The sequence below is a fragment of the Mirounga leonina genome, unplaced genomic scaffold (assembly GCF_011800145.1).
Source record: "Mirounga leonina isolate KUSES-001 unplaced genomic scaffold, KU_Mleo_1.0 Mir_481, whole genome shotgun sequence".
Lineage (NCBI taxonomy): Eukaryota > Metazoa > Chordata > Mammalia > Carnivora > Phocidae > Mirounga > Mirounga leonina.
The window spans coordinates 3,100,999-3,113,647 of NW_023270773.1; the positions used below are offsets into that span (position 1 = coordinate 3,100,999).

General features: G+C 42.1%; 1 protein-coding gene across 6 annotated transcripts in view; it reads right to left on the reverse strand.

Annotated features, from left to right (window-relative positions):
* Nucleotides 1-12,649, reverse strand: part of SPECC1L (sperm antigen with calponin homology and coiled-coil domains 1 like) — a 144,018-nt gene that overhangs the window by 41,041 nt on the left and 90,328 nt on the right. For 5 of the 6 annotated variants that reach the window (XR_004676332.1, XM_034989265.1, XM_034989261.1 and 2 more), the window contains one exon: nucleotides 10,369-10,459. Coding sequence is in view for 5 of the 6 variants with exons in the window: in XM_034989265.1 (XP_034845156.1) it covers nucleotides 10,369-10,459 (91 nt within the window). In the remaining variant the exon portion in view is untranslated. Of the gene's footprint in view, nucleotides 1-925; nucleotides 2,182-10,368; nucleotides 10,460-12,649 lie in introns of those variants that run through there. The other variant, XM_034989264.1, reaches the window with a different exon arrangement.

Here is a 12,649-nt window from a genome sequence, read left to right on the forward strand (position 1 = left end):
TTCTGCCAGGTTGCCACATGCTAAAGATGCGTGATCAGCATGAGGGAAAACACCACCTCTTAAACTTACTGAACACCATTAGCCTCACTATCCAAGAATGGCCCCACAGCAAACATATTTTAACAGATCATTCACCACTTCTTTTTAAGAACTGACAATTTAAGAAATAGTTCCTCTCAGAATACCATGATGTCAAAAGTATGGCATGACATCTTTCAAGGATAGTGCACCTATTGTTCCAGAATCTATTTTCTAAGTGTATGAAGAACATTTGGTTACCAAATGTTGTAACTACACACAACTTTGGGAAGGATGTACTTACTTTCTTAATGAAGATAGGACTTATATAGCCTAGAGTCACTACATCTTTCCAAACCTGAACAAACATCACCTCTGTGCAAAGAGCCCACAAGCAAGCATCAATCAGAATTCTGAACCCTGTCAGCAGTTGGCATTCATCCTCACAGGAAGAGCATATTATGCACAAAGTCTGACAGACAAAACAAAGTTAGTAGAACACGGAAATAGTAGGAAACAGAAATCAACATTTTTAATTTAATCAAAATTTCCATTTTACAATTATGCAAGTAGTCATATCCCTAAAATCTTAATCTCCCAAAGAACATAGTAAATGAAGGTGAAAACAAAGCTTGTAGAGACAAATGAATCCAAACAAGGAGTGTGTCGGCTAAGGCAATAAGCCCTCGTCATTCCCTACAGGGAAAGTGTTTCTAAATTACCTTCCTTCTTTCTCTTTCACACTGTACACTATAGGCGCACAACTGAAACAAAGTTCACGAAATTTACTGCTGATTCCTTTGCTCAACCCTGGTTAAGGCTTTCCTTACTGCATGTCTAAGGAGCTGTCTCCATTCAGTAGGTGGTCCCCTACCACAGACCAACACCTACTTTTTGAAAATGTACAAAATTGTACTGAAGGCCTCAATAAGTTATTCTTTTCAAAATTCTTTGTGGTCAACTTCAACGGGCACAACACAGTCTGCTGCCATTCCATGAAGTGTTTTCATTGTGAGACTCACACTTGCTCAGAGGCTCTTGTCCCATTGTGAGCACATGTCCATTTACTACTGCTGTCAGCCGCTGGGTTCAGTCTGCATGTTAAACTGTCAGTTTATCGCTCTTCAGCAAATAAGATTAGTGTATTACAGTCATATGTGGCAAGCAGGAGAGATTATATTTTATAGTAACAGAGTCTATTCTACTGCCGTTTGGAGCTTTTCTTGTCTTTAATCCATTCATTAAACAAAAATCATTTGGGTGTCCACTACTTGCTAGGCACTGGGCTTGGTGAGAAGGTTAGAGAAAGGAACAAAGGAGGCAAGAAATTTACCCTTACAGAACTCAGAATCTAGAGCAGAAGCCAGATATTTAAAAAAAAAAAAATCATTACAAGTGAGGGATGCTAGGAAAGAACAAGTACATGGGGCTCTGGAAACACAATAGGGGATGTGACCTGCTCTTGAGGGGAGGTCCGGAAAAGCCTCCTCAGGAAATGACATCTCAGTTCAGATGAGAAAGGTAATTAATAGCTTTTACACAGGCAAAGGAGAGGTTGAAGGGGAGACAGTGTTCTCAGCTGAGTGCTCAGCACACACCAGAACAACTCCAGAGCAGCGACGTTCAGAGGACGGGGAAAAGAGCAGATGAGAGGGCAAAGGCAGGCTGGGAGGGCCAGAACAGGCAAGGGAAAGCATGCAGGCGATGCAGGCCAAATTAAGGAGTTTGGACTGTATGCTGTTAGCAATGGGGAGCCAATGAAGGCACTTAACCAACTGAGCCAAGATGTGAGCATTTTTAAATGACAATGGAAGAGAGCCAGTAGACAGGGTAAAGCTGAAGATCTGAGGCTAACAGCATCTGTGACAGCCAAGGGGGTGAGATCCAGGGCTCAGGGGGAAGAGATAAACCTACACAGAGATGTTCTGTTCACATCCAACAGACAGGCAGCGGTAACAGGAGCATACTAGGTCTGCTACTTAATTCTCTCTTATTTTGGAAATCACAGAAATAAACAGGTACAGGCAGTTGTCCCTTTATTGTTTCCCAAAACAAATTTACAGGCAAAATAGTGGGTTTTAAAATAGGAGCCTAAATAGCCAACTTCTGTTCAGAGAGTAGTTCCAAACGGACTGATGCTCCTGCCAAAAACGAGTATAAAATCTGAAAAAAAAAAAAATGAAAATCAACCACTTAAAGGCACTGAAGAGAATCCAAAAGCAGGCAGAAAATGAAAGGAGTAAACGCGTGGAAGAATGAAAAGAGCACGGGGCGAGTTTCCCAGTTTATGGCTATAGGCATGAGTGCGGGCCCCAGGTGAGGCCATACAGGACAGCTGGTAGAACACACAGCTTTACTGCCCTGAAGAAGCAGAAGACAGGTCTCAGGACAACCAAAGCTGCTGAAAAGGGGGAAATACCAGAAAGAATCACAAATTCTATATATAGACTCTGCCCAATTCTCTCACTGACCTCTGAAAACCACAAGCACTCAGATTCCAAGGAGTTGAAATTAAGGACAAAATAACTGAACAGGGATTTCAATTGAAGGAAAAGAGGTTAGATGGAGTTTGAGATGAGCCAAGGTAACTGCTATGCTATCAAAAAACAAATTTCTGCAGAGGAACAAAACAGAAAACAATCTCTACAACGTGTGATTCACACCAGCCAGAATAGAATTCAAAACTACTAGACATACAAAGAGAGAGAAAAAAGTGACCCATATGCAAAAGAAATGGAAACCCACCCAAAGATAACCCATGTTGGAATTACCAAATTTAAAGCAGCTATTACAGATAAGCTCGACATTATAAAATATATATATATATGTTCTCAACAAATGAACAATGAGCAATCTCAGCTGAAAGAGTTACAAGAGTGTGAGACCGGCGCTCCCTGAGACGCAATATGCAAGGGCAGCCGAGAGCAGAATGTGGAGCAGACACTGAGGGAACTCCTCCCAAACACCAGCCCTCCTCTAAACACAAGGGATCACCAGAGCAGTTGGAAGCCTAGTGTGCACTAAGGACACCACAGCAACTTAACAAAACTCAAACCCAGCCCAGCTCCTGAACAGATCAACTCAAATTCCCACACTAAACACCTACCAGAAAGAGGTGCCCATGCCAAGGCATAAAACCAATCTACTGCCCTATATAAGATGTCCACATTTCAACAAAGAAGTCTAAAATATATAAAAAGCAAGAAAAAATGGTACATCCAGTTTACTATGTCAAGGCACAAAGTAATCAATAAAACCGACACAGATATGGCAGACATGTTGGAACTATCTGATAGGGCATTTAAAATACTACGATGAATATGTCAGCGCCTGTCATGGAAAGAGTAGACAAACAAACAAGATCAGCTAGGCTTTCCTATTTGATTTTTGCTTATAGTTTCCATCTCTGCTAAAATTAGATAAATAAAATTGTGAGAACCATGTCTCTAGTTCTCAACTGAAGGTAAGTTTGCCAATATGCCATCGTCTTGAGGTATTTTTCACTATCATACCTGGGGCAGGGGGGTGCTTACCACCTAGTGGGTAGAAGCCAGGGAGGCTGCTAAACACCTTACAATGTGCAGATCAGAATGAACTTTACTAGATACAAAATTTTTTTTTAAATGATCAGAATTGGGGGGAGAGGGGATGAAATGCAGACTGGACAAAATTAATCTAACTGCATTACAAAAGCATGACATAACCATACTGAGAGAGTGGTGAAAAAGGGGCCGAGCTAAGTAGAAAAATGGTGTTTTGACTGGATACTCTCAGGCTAAACACAAAATGAACTGTACGCACTGGACTCCGTGGATCTGCTTTTCACAGGGGTATGGTATAGCAACCGTGAAACTACCGGATATGTACAGGAGGGTTCAACGAATACATAAGGGTATTATGGACAATGACAGCCACATTGCTCATTGTCAGGAGAAAGAAGGTACAAATAAGGAGCGGGAAAAGGTTAGAATGAGCCCTTTGATGGTGGCTTGAAGTCAAGAGGTATCAGCATAAACTCACGGTTTTTGATAGACAGATACAGAAATAACCCTTACGTGTGTGTATGCACGCATGGGTTGGTACTCATGCAAAGTTTTCCTAACTCTACCCACGGAGGGATTAGAGGCAGTGACGCCTCAGTAGCAACGAGCATATCTAGCACCCAGATCTTGTTTCCTAAGTACTAGTCTCTAATAAAAACTAACCAGGGCTCCTTGGAGAACTTGATTCCAGAGCTGCTGCAGGAAAAAGAACAAGTCTGGATCACTTTGTGGTGCCCAAAAGTAACAAAATGCTTTTTTGGGGGGAGGGGTTTGCATTAAAAGAGCAAGGTTCAACTGTGAAAGAGCTCCAAATGGTTCCCAAGTTGGAATAATTTGAGGAACAACAAAAAAATAACAGTAAGAAATTACAACCCAAAGAATAAATACCCATGAGTCTATACTAATACAAATATATGTTAAAAAAAATAAAACAGTAAGTATAATGATGTGAGTAATTCCATATAGAAAGAATGAGAAAACAGAAAATCACTGGTATGGAATACCACAGTAATAGTTCCTGCAGGCAAAATTACACAAATGGATGCTAAAATCAGTGAGAGAAATTTATTACTAGCAGACAACCATCCTAACCAAGTGATCACGGCCAACGTGGCTAGTAATAATATGTACTGACCTCATTTGCCCCTGATATGATACCTGAGAAGGGCCCTCACCTCTGTCAGCGCTGCTTTGCCGACAGTGCATAACCTCAACCCAATCAGGAGAAAATACCACACAAGCCCATACTGAGAGATATTCTAAAAAAGTAATTGGCCAGTATTCTTCAAAAGTGTCAAGGTCACGAAGACAGAGAAAGACTGATGAACTGGTGGAGGCTTTAGGAGGTAAGACAACTAAATGCAAAGTGGGGCCTGGGATTTGATTCTGGAATTAAAAAAGGATATCAGTGGAAAAACTGGTGAAATCCAAACATCTGTAGTTTAGCTAATTGTATGTTAACAATATTGATTTCTTATTTTTGATAACTGCCCTATGGCTGTATAGGATGTTCATGTAAGGGAGGCTGAGAAAAGGTGTAAGAAGAGAAAGCTCTAGTATTTTTCCAACTCTTCTATAAGGCTTACCTCAAGAGTTTAAAGACAGAGTACCTTAAATAAATATTGCAATTCATGCTTGAATCTACCAACTGCAACCTACCTTGAGAAGACCTTTTCAACGACCTGTATCCATGTACCTAGTTAGCAGATCTATCCTTTCCTGCTTATTAGGCCATAAATGTTAATTCACATCTTATTTACTAAGAGTTGCTGAGGTGGCACAATCATGACCCTAAGCCAACAATACCAAAAAAGAGCATTTGATTAGTCCATTTATAGTAAGATTTCTCTGCTCTGAAATATCTTCCCTCAACTGACATGTAAGCATGATGCTAAAATGGAACAAAAACCCCATCCCTATTATAATATACTTAACTGGAAAAAACACCAAATTCTCTAATTTAAGTGTAGAACAAGAGGCAGCACCTTTGAAAGTTTCAGTAATGAAATCATTGAAATTTTCTCAATGAAAATTGTAGATTAACCTTTGATTTATGCCATGATAAAAGAAACAGTCAAGCAAGACAAGCATTTCAAGAGAGAGCCTGGAAATCCTACTCTCTTATCACAGTTTAAATAACCATGGTGGCTTTTTATAACCAAGAATCACTTGGTTGTTTTTAGTTTTATAAGTTATTTCTTTCTCTAATGACTGTTTAAAATAAAAGATCACACTATCAACAAATTCTCAGATAAAAATTCACCTAAGTATGTTTCCTGCTCTCTCCTGTATTTGCCCTGCTTCAGCTAAGCCCCATGAAGGCATTATAACAGACTGAAGTGGAGAAGCAGACCACCATTAACACACACCAACCATACCCCCAATAGCCGTATCATTTGATACATTACCACATAATAAAACGAGGAGAGGCAGGGAAAGGTTTCATTCAACAGAGCCCCAAAGACATTTAACACATTTAGTCTGTGTCAATAACCTTGGCCCACGGATCTTCTACACCCCCACTCCGTACCCACAAAAGCCAAGGTAATAGGAAAAATTCTTTGCCCAATTTCCCCAATTTGTCCTTTCCTAAGAATTACTTGGGGTGCCTGTGAAAATGAAGTTTCCAAGCTCCCTTTCCTATAGAGTCCATGGCAGTAGACCTGAGGTGAGGCCCAGGATTCCCTATTTCACGAAATGACTCAGGTAAGTCTTATCAACAGGTAAATTCGAGAAATACTGTTGGTGCTGGCTTTGCCCAGTAAACCTTGCCCTGCTGTGAGCCAATCAAGAAGAATCTGGAAGGTAGCTGTTCAAAGGGGAGAATGCTCTGAGGGTCAGCTTCAGCATGGCCTCCAGAGTTCTGGAAAGCCCTGAGTCATTTCTCATTGGAGCATGGGGTATCTCCACTTTCCTCAGAGGCCAAGTGGGGCCTGGGGACTCAGTTTTCTCTGGTGTCCAAGGATGACTTCAAGGCTCTCCAGATGGGGTGGGTCACTCCCACAGGGCTGTCACAGGCCTAGTGTTATACCTATTTTCAAAGGCTTTGGCATCCTGGCTCCTGGTTCCAACTGTACCTGGATCAAAAGGTTGACTTTATTGACAGAACGGGGGCAGATGCAACAAGCAGTTGAGTGGGAGTGCTCCTGAACCCCTGGCTTCCATCTTTACCCTCAGTGCCGGCAGCTTTAAGATGCCCAAAACATAATGTGTAGTGATGCTTTCTCACAACCACCTGTCGGTAGCTAAGCAAAATCCTGCAGACCCTGGTGGCCTTGCAATGAACTAAAATCTTGTACTCAGACAATAAAGAGCCATCCTTCTCAGCCACTTGTGCTACTAGGAAGTTCACACGCTAGGGCGCCTGGGTGGCTCAGTTGGTTAAGCGACTGCCTTCGGCTCAAGTCATGATCCCGGAGTCCTGGGATCAAGTCCCGCATCGGGCTCCCTGCTCGGCAGGGAGTCTGCTTCTCCCTCTGACCCTCCCCACTCTCATGTGCTCTCTCTCATTCTCTCTCTCGCAAATAAATAAATAAAATCTTAAAAAAAAAAAAAAAGAAGTTCACACGCTAATAGTAATAAAATCTAACAGCATTTACTGTGGACTAAAACCTGTGCTAAGCCCTTTACACGCTGTAACGTGCCCTTCATTCACTCATCTCACAACTTATTATCAAGAGCCCAGTACGACAATAGGTGCTAAGATACCTCAGTGAACCAAACAGACAAAAATCCCTGAATTCACAGACCTCACAGTCTAGGGAGGTAGACAATAAAAGTTATAGACAAGTAAACTGTGCAGTATGTCCAAAGGGTTAAGTACTTAGTTAAACTAAGTTTTTTAAAGGGGAGAGAGGTTTGGGAAGGGGCGTGTGGAAGAGCATGCAGGTTGTAATTTTAAATATGGCACTCACCAGCTAAGGGGAGCCTAGAGCAAAGCCTTGAAGGAGGGCCCAAGTGAGCCGTGTGAACATGTGGCAGAGCGCTCTGGCAGAGGAAGCGCCAGCACAAGGCTCCGAGGTCGGGAGTGTGCAGAGTGCCCAGGGAGCACAAGAAAGCCCATGTGGCTGGTCAGAGTGACCAAAAGAGATACATGGTGAGGCCAGAGAGGAAACCAAGGCCACGATGGGAGGGCCTGAAGGCCACTAAGAGAACTCTAGCTCTTCTTCTGAGAGAAATGCGGAGCTGAATAGAAATGAAGTGTTCCAATTTATATTTTTCAGGATTACGCTGGCTGTAGAGTTAAGAATAGATTGTGAGGGGGGATTAGGAATCTTCTGTCAGAACCCAGGTGAGATGATGGTGGCTTGACCAAGGAGGTGGTGGTAGAGGGAAGAGCAATGCTCCACCTCTGGATGTAGAGACAATGGGAGTTTCCTAAAGAACGGAACAGTTCTGTTACTTTGTCTGGTGACAGATGGTAACTAGACTTATTGTGGTGATCATTTTGCAACATGTACAAAAACGTGAATCATTGTGTTGTATGCCTGAAACTAATATAATGTTGTATGTCATTTATACTTCAATTAAAAAATTGATTTGACTGGGGTGCCTGGGTGGCTCAGTCATTTAAGCATCCGACTCCTGATCTCAGCGCAAGTTCTGATCTCAGGGTTGTGAGTTCAAGCCCTGTGTTGGGCTCTATGCTGGGCATGGAGCCTACTTTAAAAAAAAAAAAAAATTTATTTGATCGTGAAAAAAAAAAACAACCTAACAGTTTGCAGATACGGGGTCTAAGATAAAGAAGGGAGCTAAGGATGACTCCGAGGTTTCTGGAGGATAAAACTACCATTAACTGAAATGGAAAAGACAGATTACAGGTAAGACAAGTTTCGAAAATGTGGAAATCTTGTCCTGGACGCACTCCATCTGAGATTATTCGACATCCAAATGGAGTTGTCAAGTAGGCAATTGGGTATATTAGTCTAGAGTCTAGAGGAGAGAAACAGGCTGGAGATATCAGTTTGACACTAGCAGTTAAAGCCATGAGAAACAATACAGTGGCAGAGTAAGTAAGCGAGGGAGGCCCAGGAACTGAGCTCGGAGGTATGCCGCCGCTTGCAGGTCAGGAGGGGGTCAAGCACAGGGGATGGAGGAGCAGCCAGGGAGGAAGAAGACACAAGAGTGTGGCATTGTGGAAATCAAAACGAACATCCCAGAAGAGAGAGTGCTCAATGGCACCCTACACATACATAATCCTTAGTGGATCCACCTGGGAAGCAAGGGTGGGAACACAGTCAAAATGTAAAGAGAGACCTGACACCTTCCACTATTTTTACCCTTAACAAAAAGACCTTCTGAGGAGAGAAAAGACCTCAAGTCATAACTGATGAATGTACCAGAGCTAAGAAGTAGGGGTAGAAGGCAAGCCCTTGTGCAGGGACGGTAGCAGCAGCACCATCTTTTTTTTTTTTTTTTTAAAGATTTTATTTATTTGACATAGAGCAACACAGCGAGAGAGGGAACACAAGCAGGGGGAGTATGAGAGGGAGAAGCAGGCTCCCCACTGAGCAGGGAGCCTGATGCGGGGCTCAATCCCAGGACTCTGGGATCATGACCCGAGCCGAAGGCAGACGCTTAATGAATGAGCCACCCAGGCGCCCCCAGCAGCACCATCTTGTGCTCCATTATCCCTAAGTGTACGCACAAGCAGCTTACCTGAATATGGGGTGTACCTGCGACTGGCAGGGAAAGGGCCAGTCCCACTGCCAAATGGGGCACCTCCTACACAGGTGCTCCATGGCGCCCACAGAGCATCCTCTGGGTTGTTTGAGGGACTAATTCTCACAAGTCTGCTTATTTTTTAACCCACACCTGCTGAAACCTTGTAGTCACATGCATAAAGGCTAACTGCCATAACCGAGAGAATGCGCAGAGAAAAACTTGGAGGCGATCGGCCTACATCAACTGAGAGGAGCCTGGGGCTCCTGAGGGCGTGCATCCCGGCTGAGCACATCCACATCTACCCCAAATGAAGCTTGACCTTTACAGCACCATGCCCCAGTGCCACAGACCAATTTCCAGCGCACTTCAGCACCATGCAGGAAGAGGCAGTACAGGGTCAGAGAAGGAGCTCAGACCTCGAAAGGCAGGAGACGTGGGTTCTGGTGCTGGCTCTACCATAAAAGCTGTGTGAAGGGGCGCCTGGGTGGCTCAGTTGGTTAAGCGACTGCCTTCGGCTCGGGTCATGATCCTGGAGTCCTGGGATCAAGTCCCACATCGGGCTCCCTGCTCAGCGGGGAGTCTGCTTCTCCCTCTGACCCTCCCCCTCTCATGCTCTCTCTCATTCTCTCTCTCTCAAATAAATAAATAAAATCTTTAAAAAAAAAAAAAAAAAAGCTATATGAAAACGGCCGAGCCCCTTATAAGTGCACAAAAGAACGGACCTCATCTCAACCTTGTGTTTCAGAGTCTCGGTTTCCTCTTATGGACAATAATACAGAGCACAGAGGTTAAAAGAATGGGCTTTGGAGTCAGGCTGCCCAGGTCTACTGTTCATTGTTAACCAACTTTCTGAAACCTCATTTTTAGTATCTATTAAATGTGGGTAACACATTTACATACCCCATGAAGAACTATAAAAACAAAATGCCTAGTAATGGTGTGGACTCTCCATTGCCTATCATAATGCTACTAGCCTCCCTATCTAATGAAAACATATTATTAGGTAAGCTTCTGATAAAGATGTATACCAAATCACCTGAAATAATGTCAAAAACAAAGAAAATCACAATTTCGTTAGCCAAAAAAGTCAGAAGAATCAAAAAATTAATAGCAGAAGTGAAGTATTGTGCCATATGAGATTTACCTTGAACAGGGATCTCTCCATAGTTTGGTCTCTTATCTGACAGCGCTGTCAGGGGTTTGGATGTAGAGATTGGTCCACTTATGGAATGTCTCTGAAATCATAACATAAACAGTGTCATAGTTAGCATAATTCTAGAGCTGGGACTCACAAAGTCAACATTGCAGAAAGTAGTATTTAGTTATGAATCGCCATCATTCTTTCCATATTGTTGTAGTAAGACTAAAACACATACACACACACACACATACTTATAGGCATATAATATGATCAATACACTATTTAAAAAATTTATACAGAAATATCCCCTGTGCCCATTACTCAGTTTTCCCCAATGGTAACATTTACAGCAAACTATCTCAAGCAGTATACTGACATTGTTTTGTTTAAAGAGAATTCTTAACTATTACACACCAATTGGCGAAATACGGACGTGCTCCTACTACAAGAGCCCCAGTACAACCTGTCATCTTAATTCAGCACCACCACAATGGCTCTGCCCCTGGCTTCCTCATCTCCGGATGGATACATGCATCCCTCTGCGTGCAGCCACAAGTACCCCCCACAAATACCTCCTCTCAGTTCCTCAGCTTCATCTCCTGCCACCTCTGTGTAATGCTCAAATACCACCAAACTATTCATTTCCACACAGACCATGGTGTTTACCGTCACCGTCCTTTCTGTCGTGCTTATTTTCCCAGCTTTTCCCCCAGCCCTTTTTTATCTAGCGAACCTTTAACTACTCATTTTGTATTTCCAAGCAGAAACGTGTGTGAGGTTCAGTCTCTTCACATTCTTACCAACACTTGAGACTGTCTTTCAGTTTTAGCCATCCTAAAGGGTACATAGTGGAAGCTTACTGTGAATTTAATTTTTACTTCCCCAGTTGACTAATGATGTTGAACATCTTTTCATGTGTTTACTGGCCATTTGTGTATCTTCTCTAAGGAAGGGACTTTTAAAATCTTTTGTCTACTATTTACTGGTTTGTCTTCAATCAAGAAGACGAAAATGTCTTCTTGGAATATGAGTGTTTTGACAGATAAATGTATTGTGATTATATTCTCCTGAGTCTATAACTTATCTTTCATTTTCTTAATGTCTCTCAGAAGTTTCAAATTTTGATGTCCAATTTATCAGTTTTCTTTCATGGCTCCTTCTTTTTATGTCCTAAATAAGAAATCTTGGCCTTCTCAAAGGTCAGGATGATTTTCTCTAATGTTTTCATCTAGAAGTTTTGTAGTTTTAGCTTTCACATGTAGGTCTACAATCAATTTTAATTTTTATAAATGCCATGAGGTAACAGTTGTGGTTATTTTTTTTTCCACATAGATCCTAGCTGTTCCGGAATCCTGTGTTGGAAAGGCTACCCCTCTCCCATTTAATTATCTTGGCAGCTCTGCTGAAAATCAGCTGACCTATTTCTGGATTATCTAATCTACTGACGTAATGTCTACATTTAAACTTATGTCAGTAAGTGCAGCTGCTGGTACTCTGGCTATCTGTGGGATGGGGAGTTTATCAGCTTAATGAAGATTTCAAATAAACAAACAAACTGTCAGTACCACAATGTCTTGATTACTCTAAGTGCTGAAATCAGGTAGGATAAGTCCTCCAAATTTGTTTCCTTTTTTTTTTTTAATCTCCCAGATGCTTTGGATGGATATTCAGGGTCCTTTGAATTTCCATATAAATTTAAAATTGTATTATCAATTTCTACAAAATAGCATGCAGGATTATCACTGGGATTGTGTTGAATCTACAGATCGATGTGAGGGAGAGCTGTAAGATAATAACACTACTGAGTCTTCCAGTTCATGAATATATCTCTCCACTTATTACTTCTTCAATTTCTCTCAGCAATATTTTATACTTTCTGCTCTACAGATCTTACAACAGCATTTCATTAAATGTATTGCTAAGTATTTCAATTTTCTTTTTCTTTTTTTTTTTTTAAGATTTTATTTATTTATTTGACAGAGAGAGACACAGCAAGAGAGGGAACACAAGCAGGGGAAGTGGGAGAGGGAAAAGCAGGCTTCCCGCCCAGCAAGGAGCCCGACACGGGGCTCAATCCCAGGACCCTGGGATCATGACCTGAGCCGAAGGCAGACGCTTAACGACTGAGCCACCCAGGCGCCCCTAAGTATTTCAATTTTCAATGGTTCACTGGAGTGACTGGATCTAAGAGAGAGCAAGAGGAATCCTCAAGACAGAAGCTAATCTTTTTTATAATCTTACCTTGTGATGTCCCACCCCTTTTGCTATACTCTATTCATCAGAA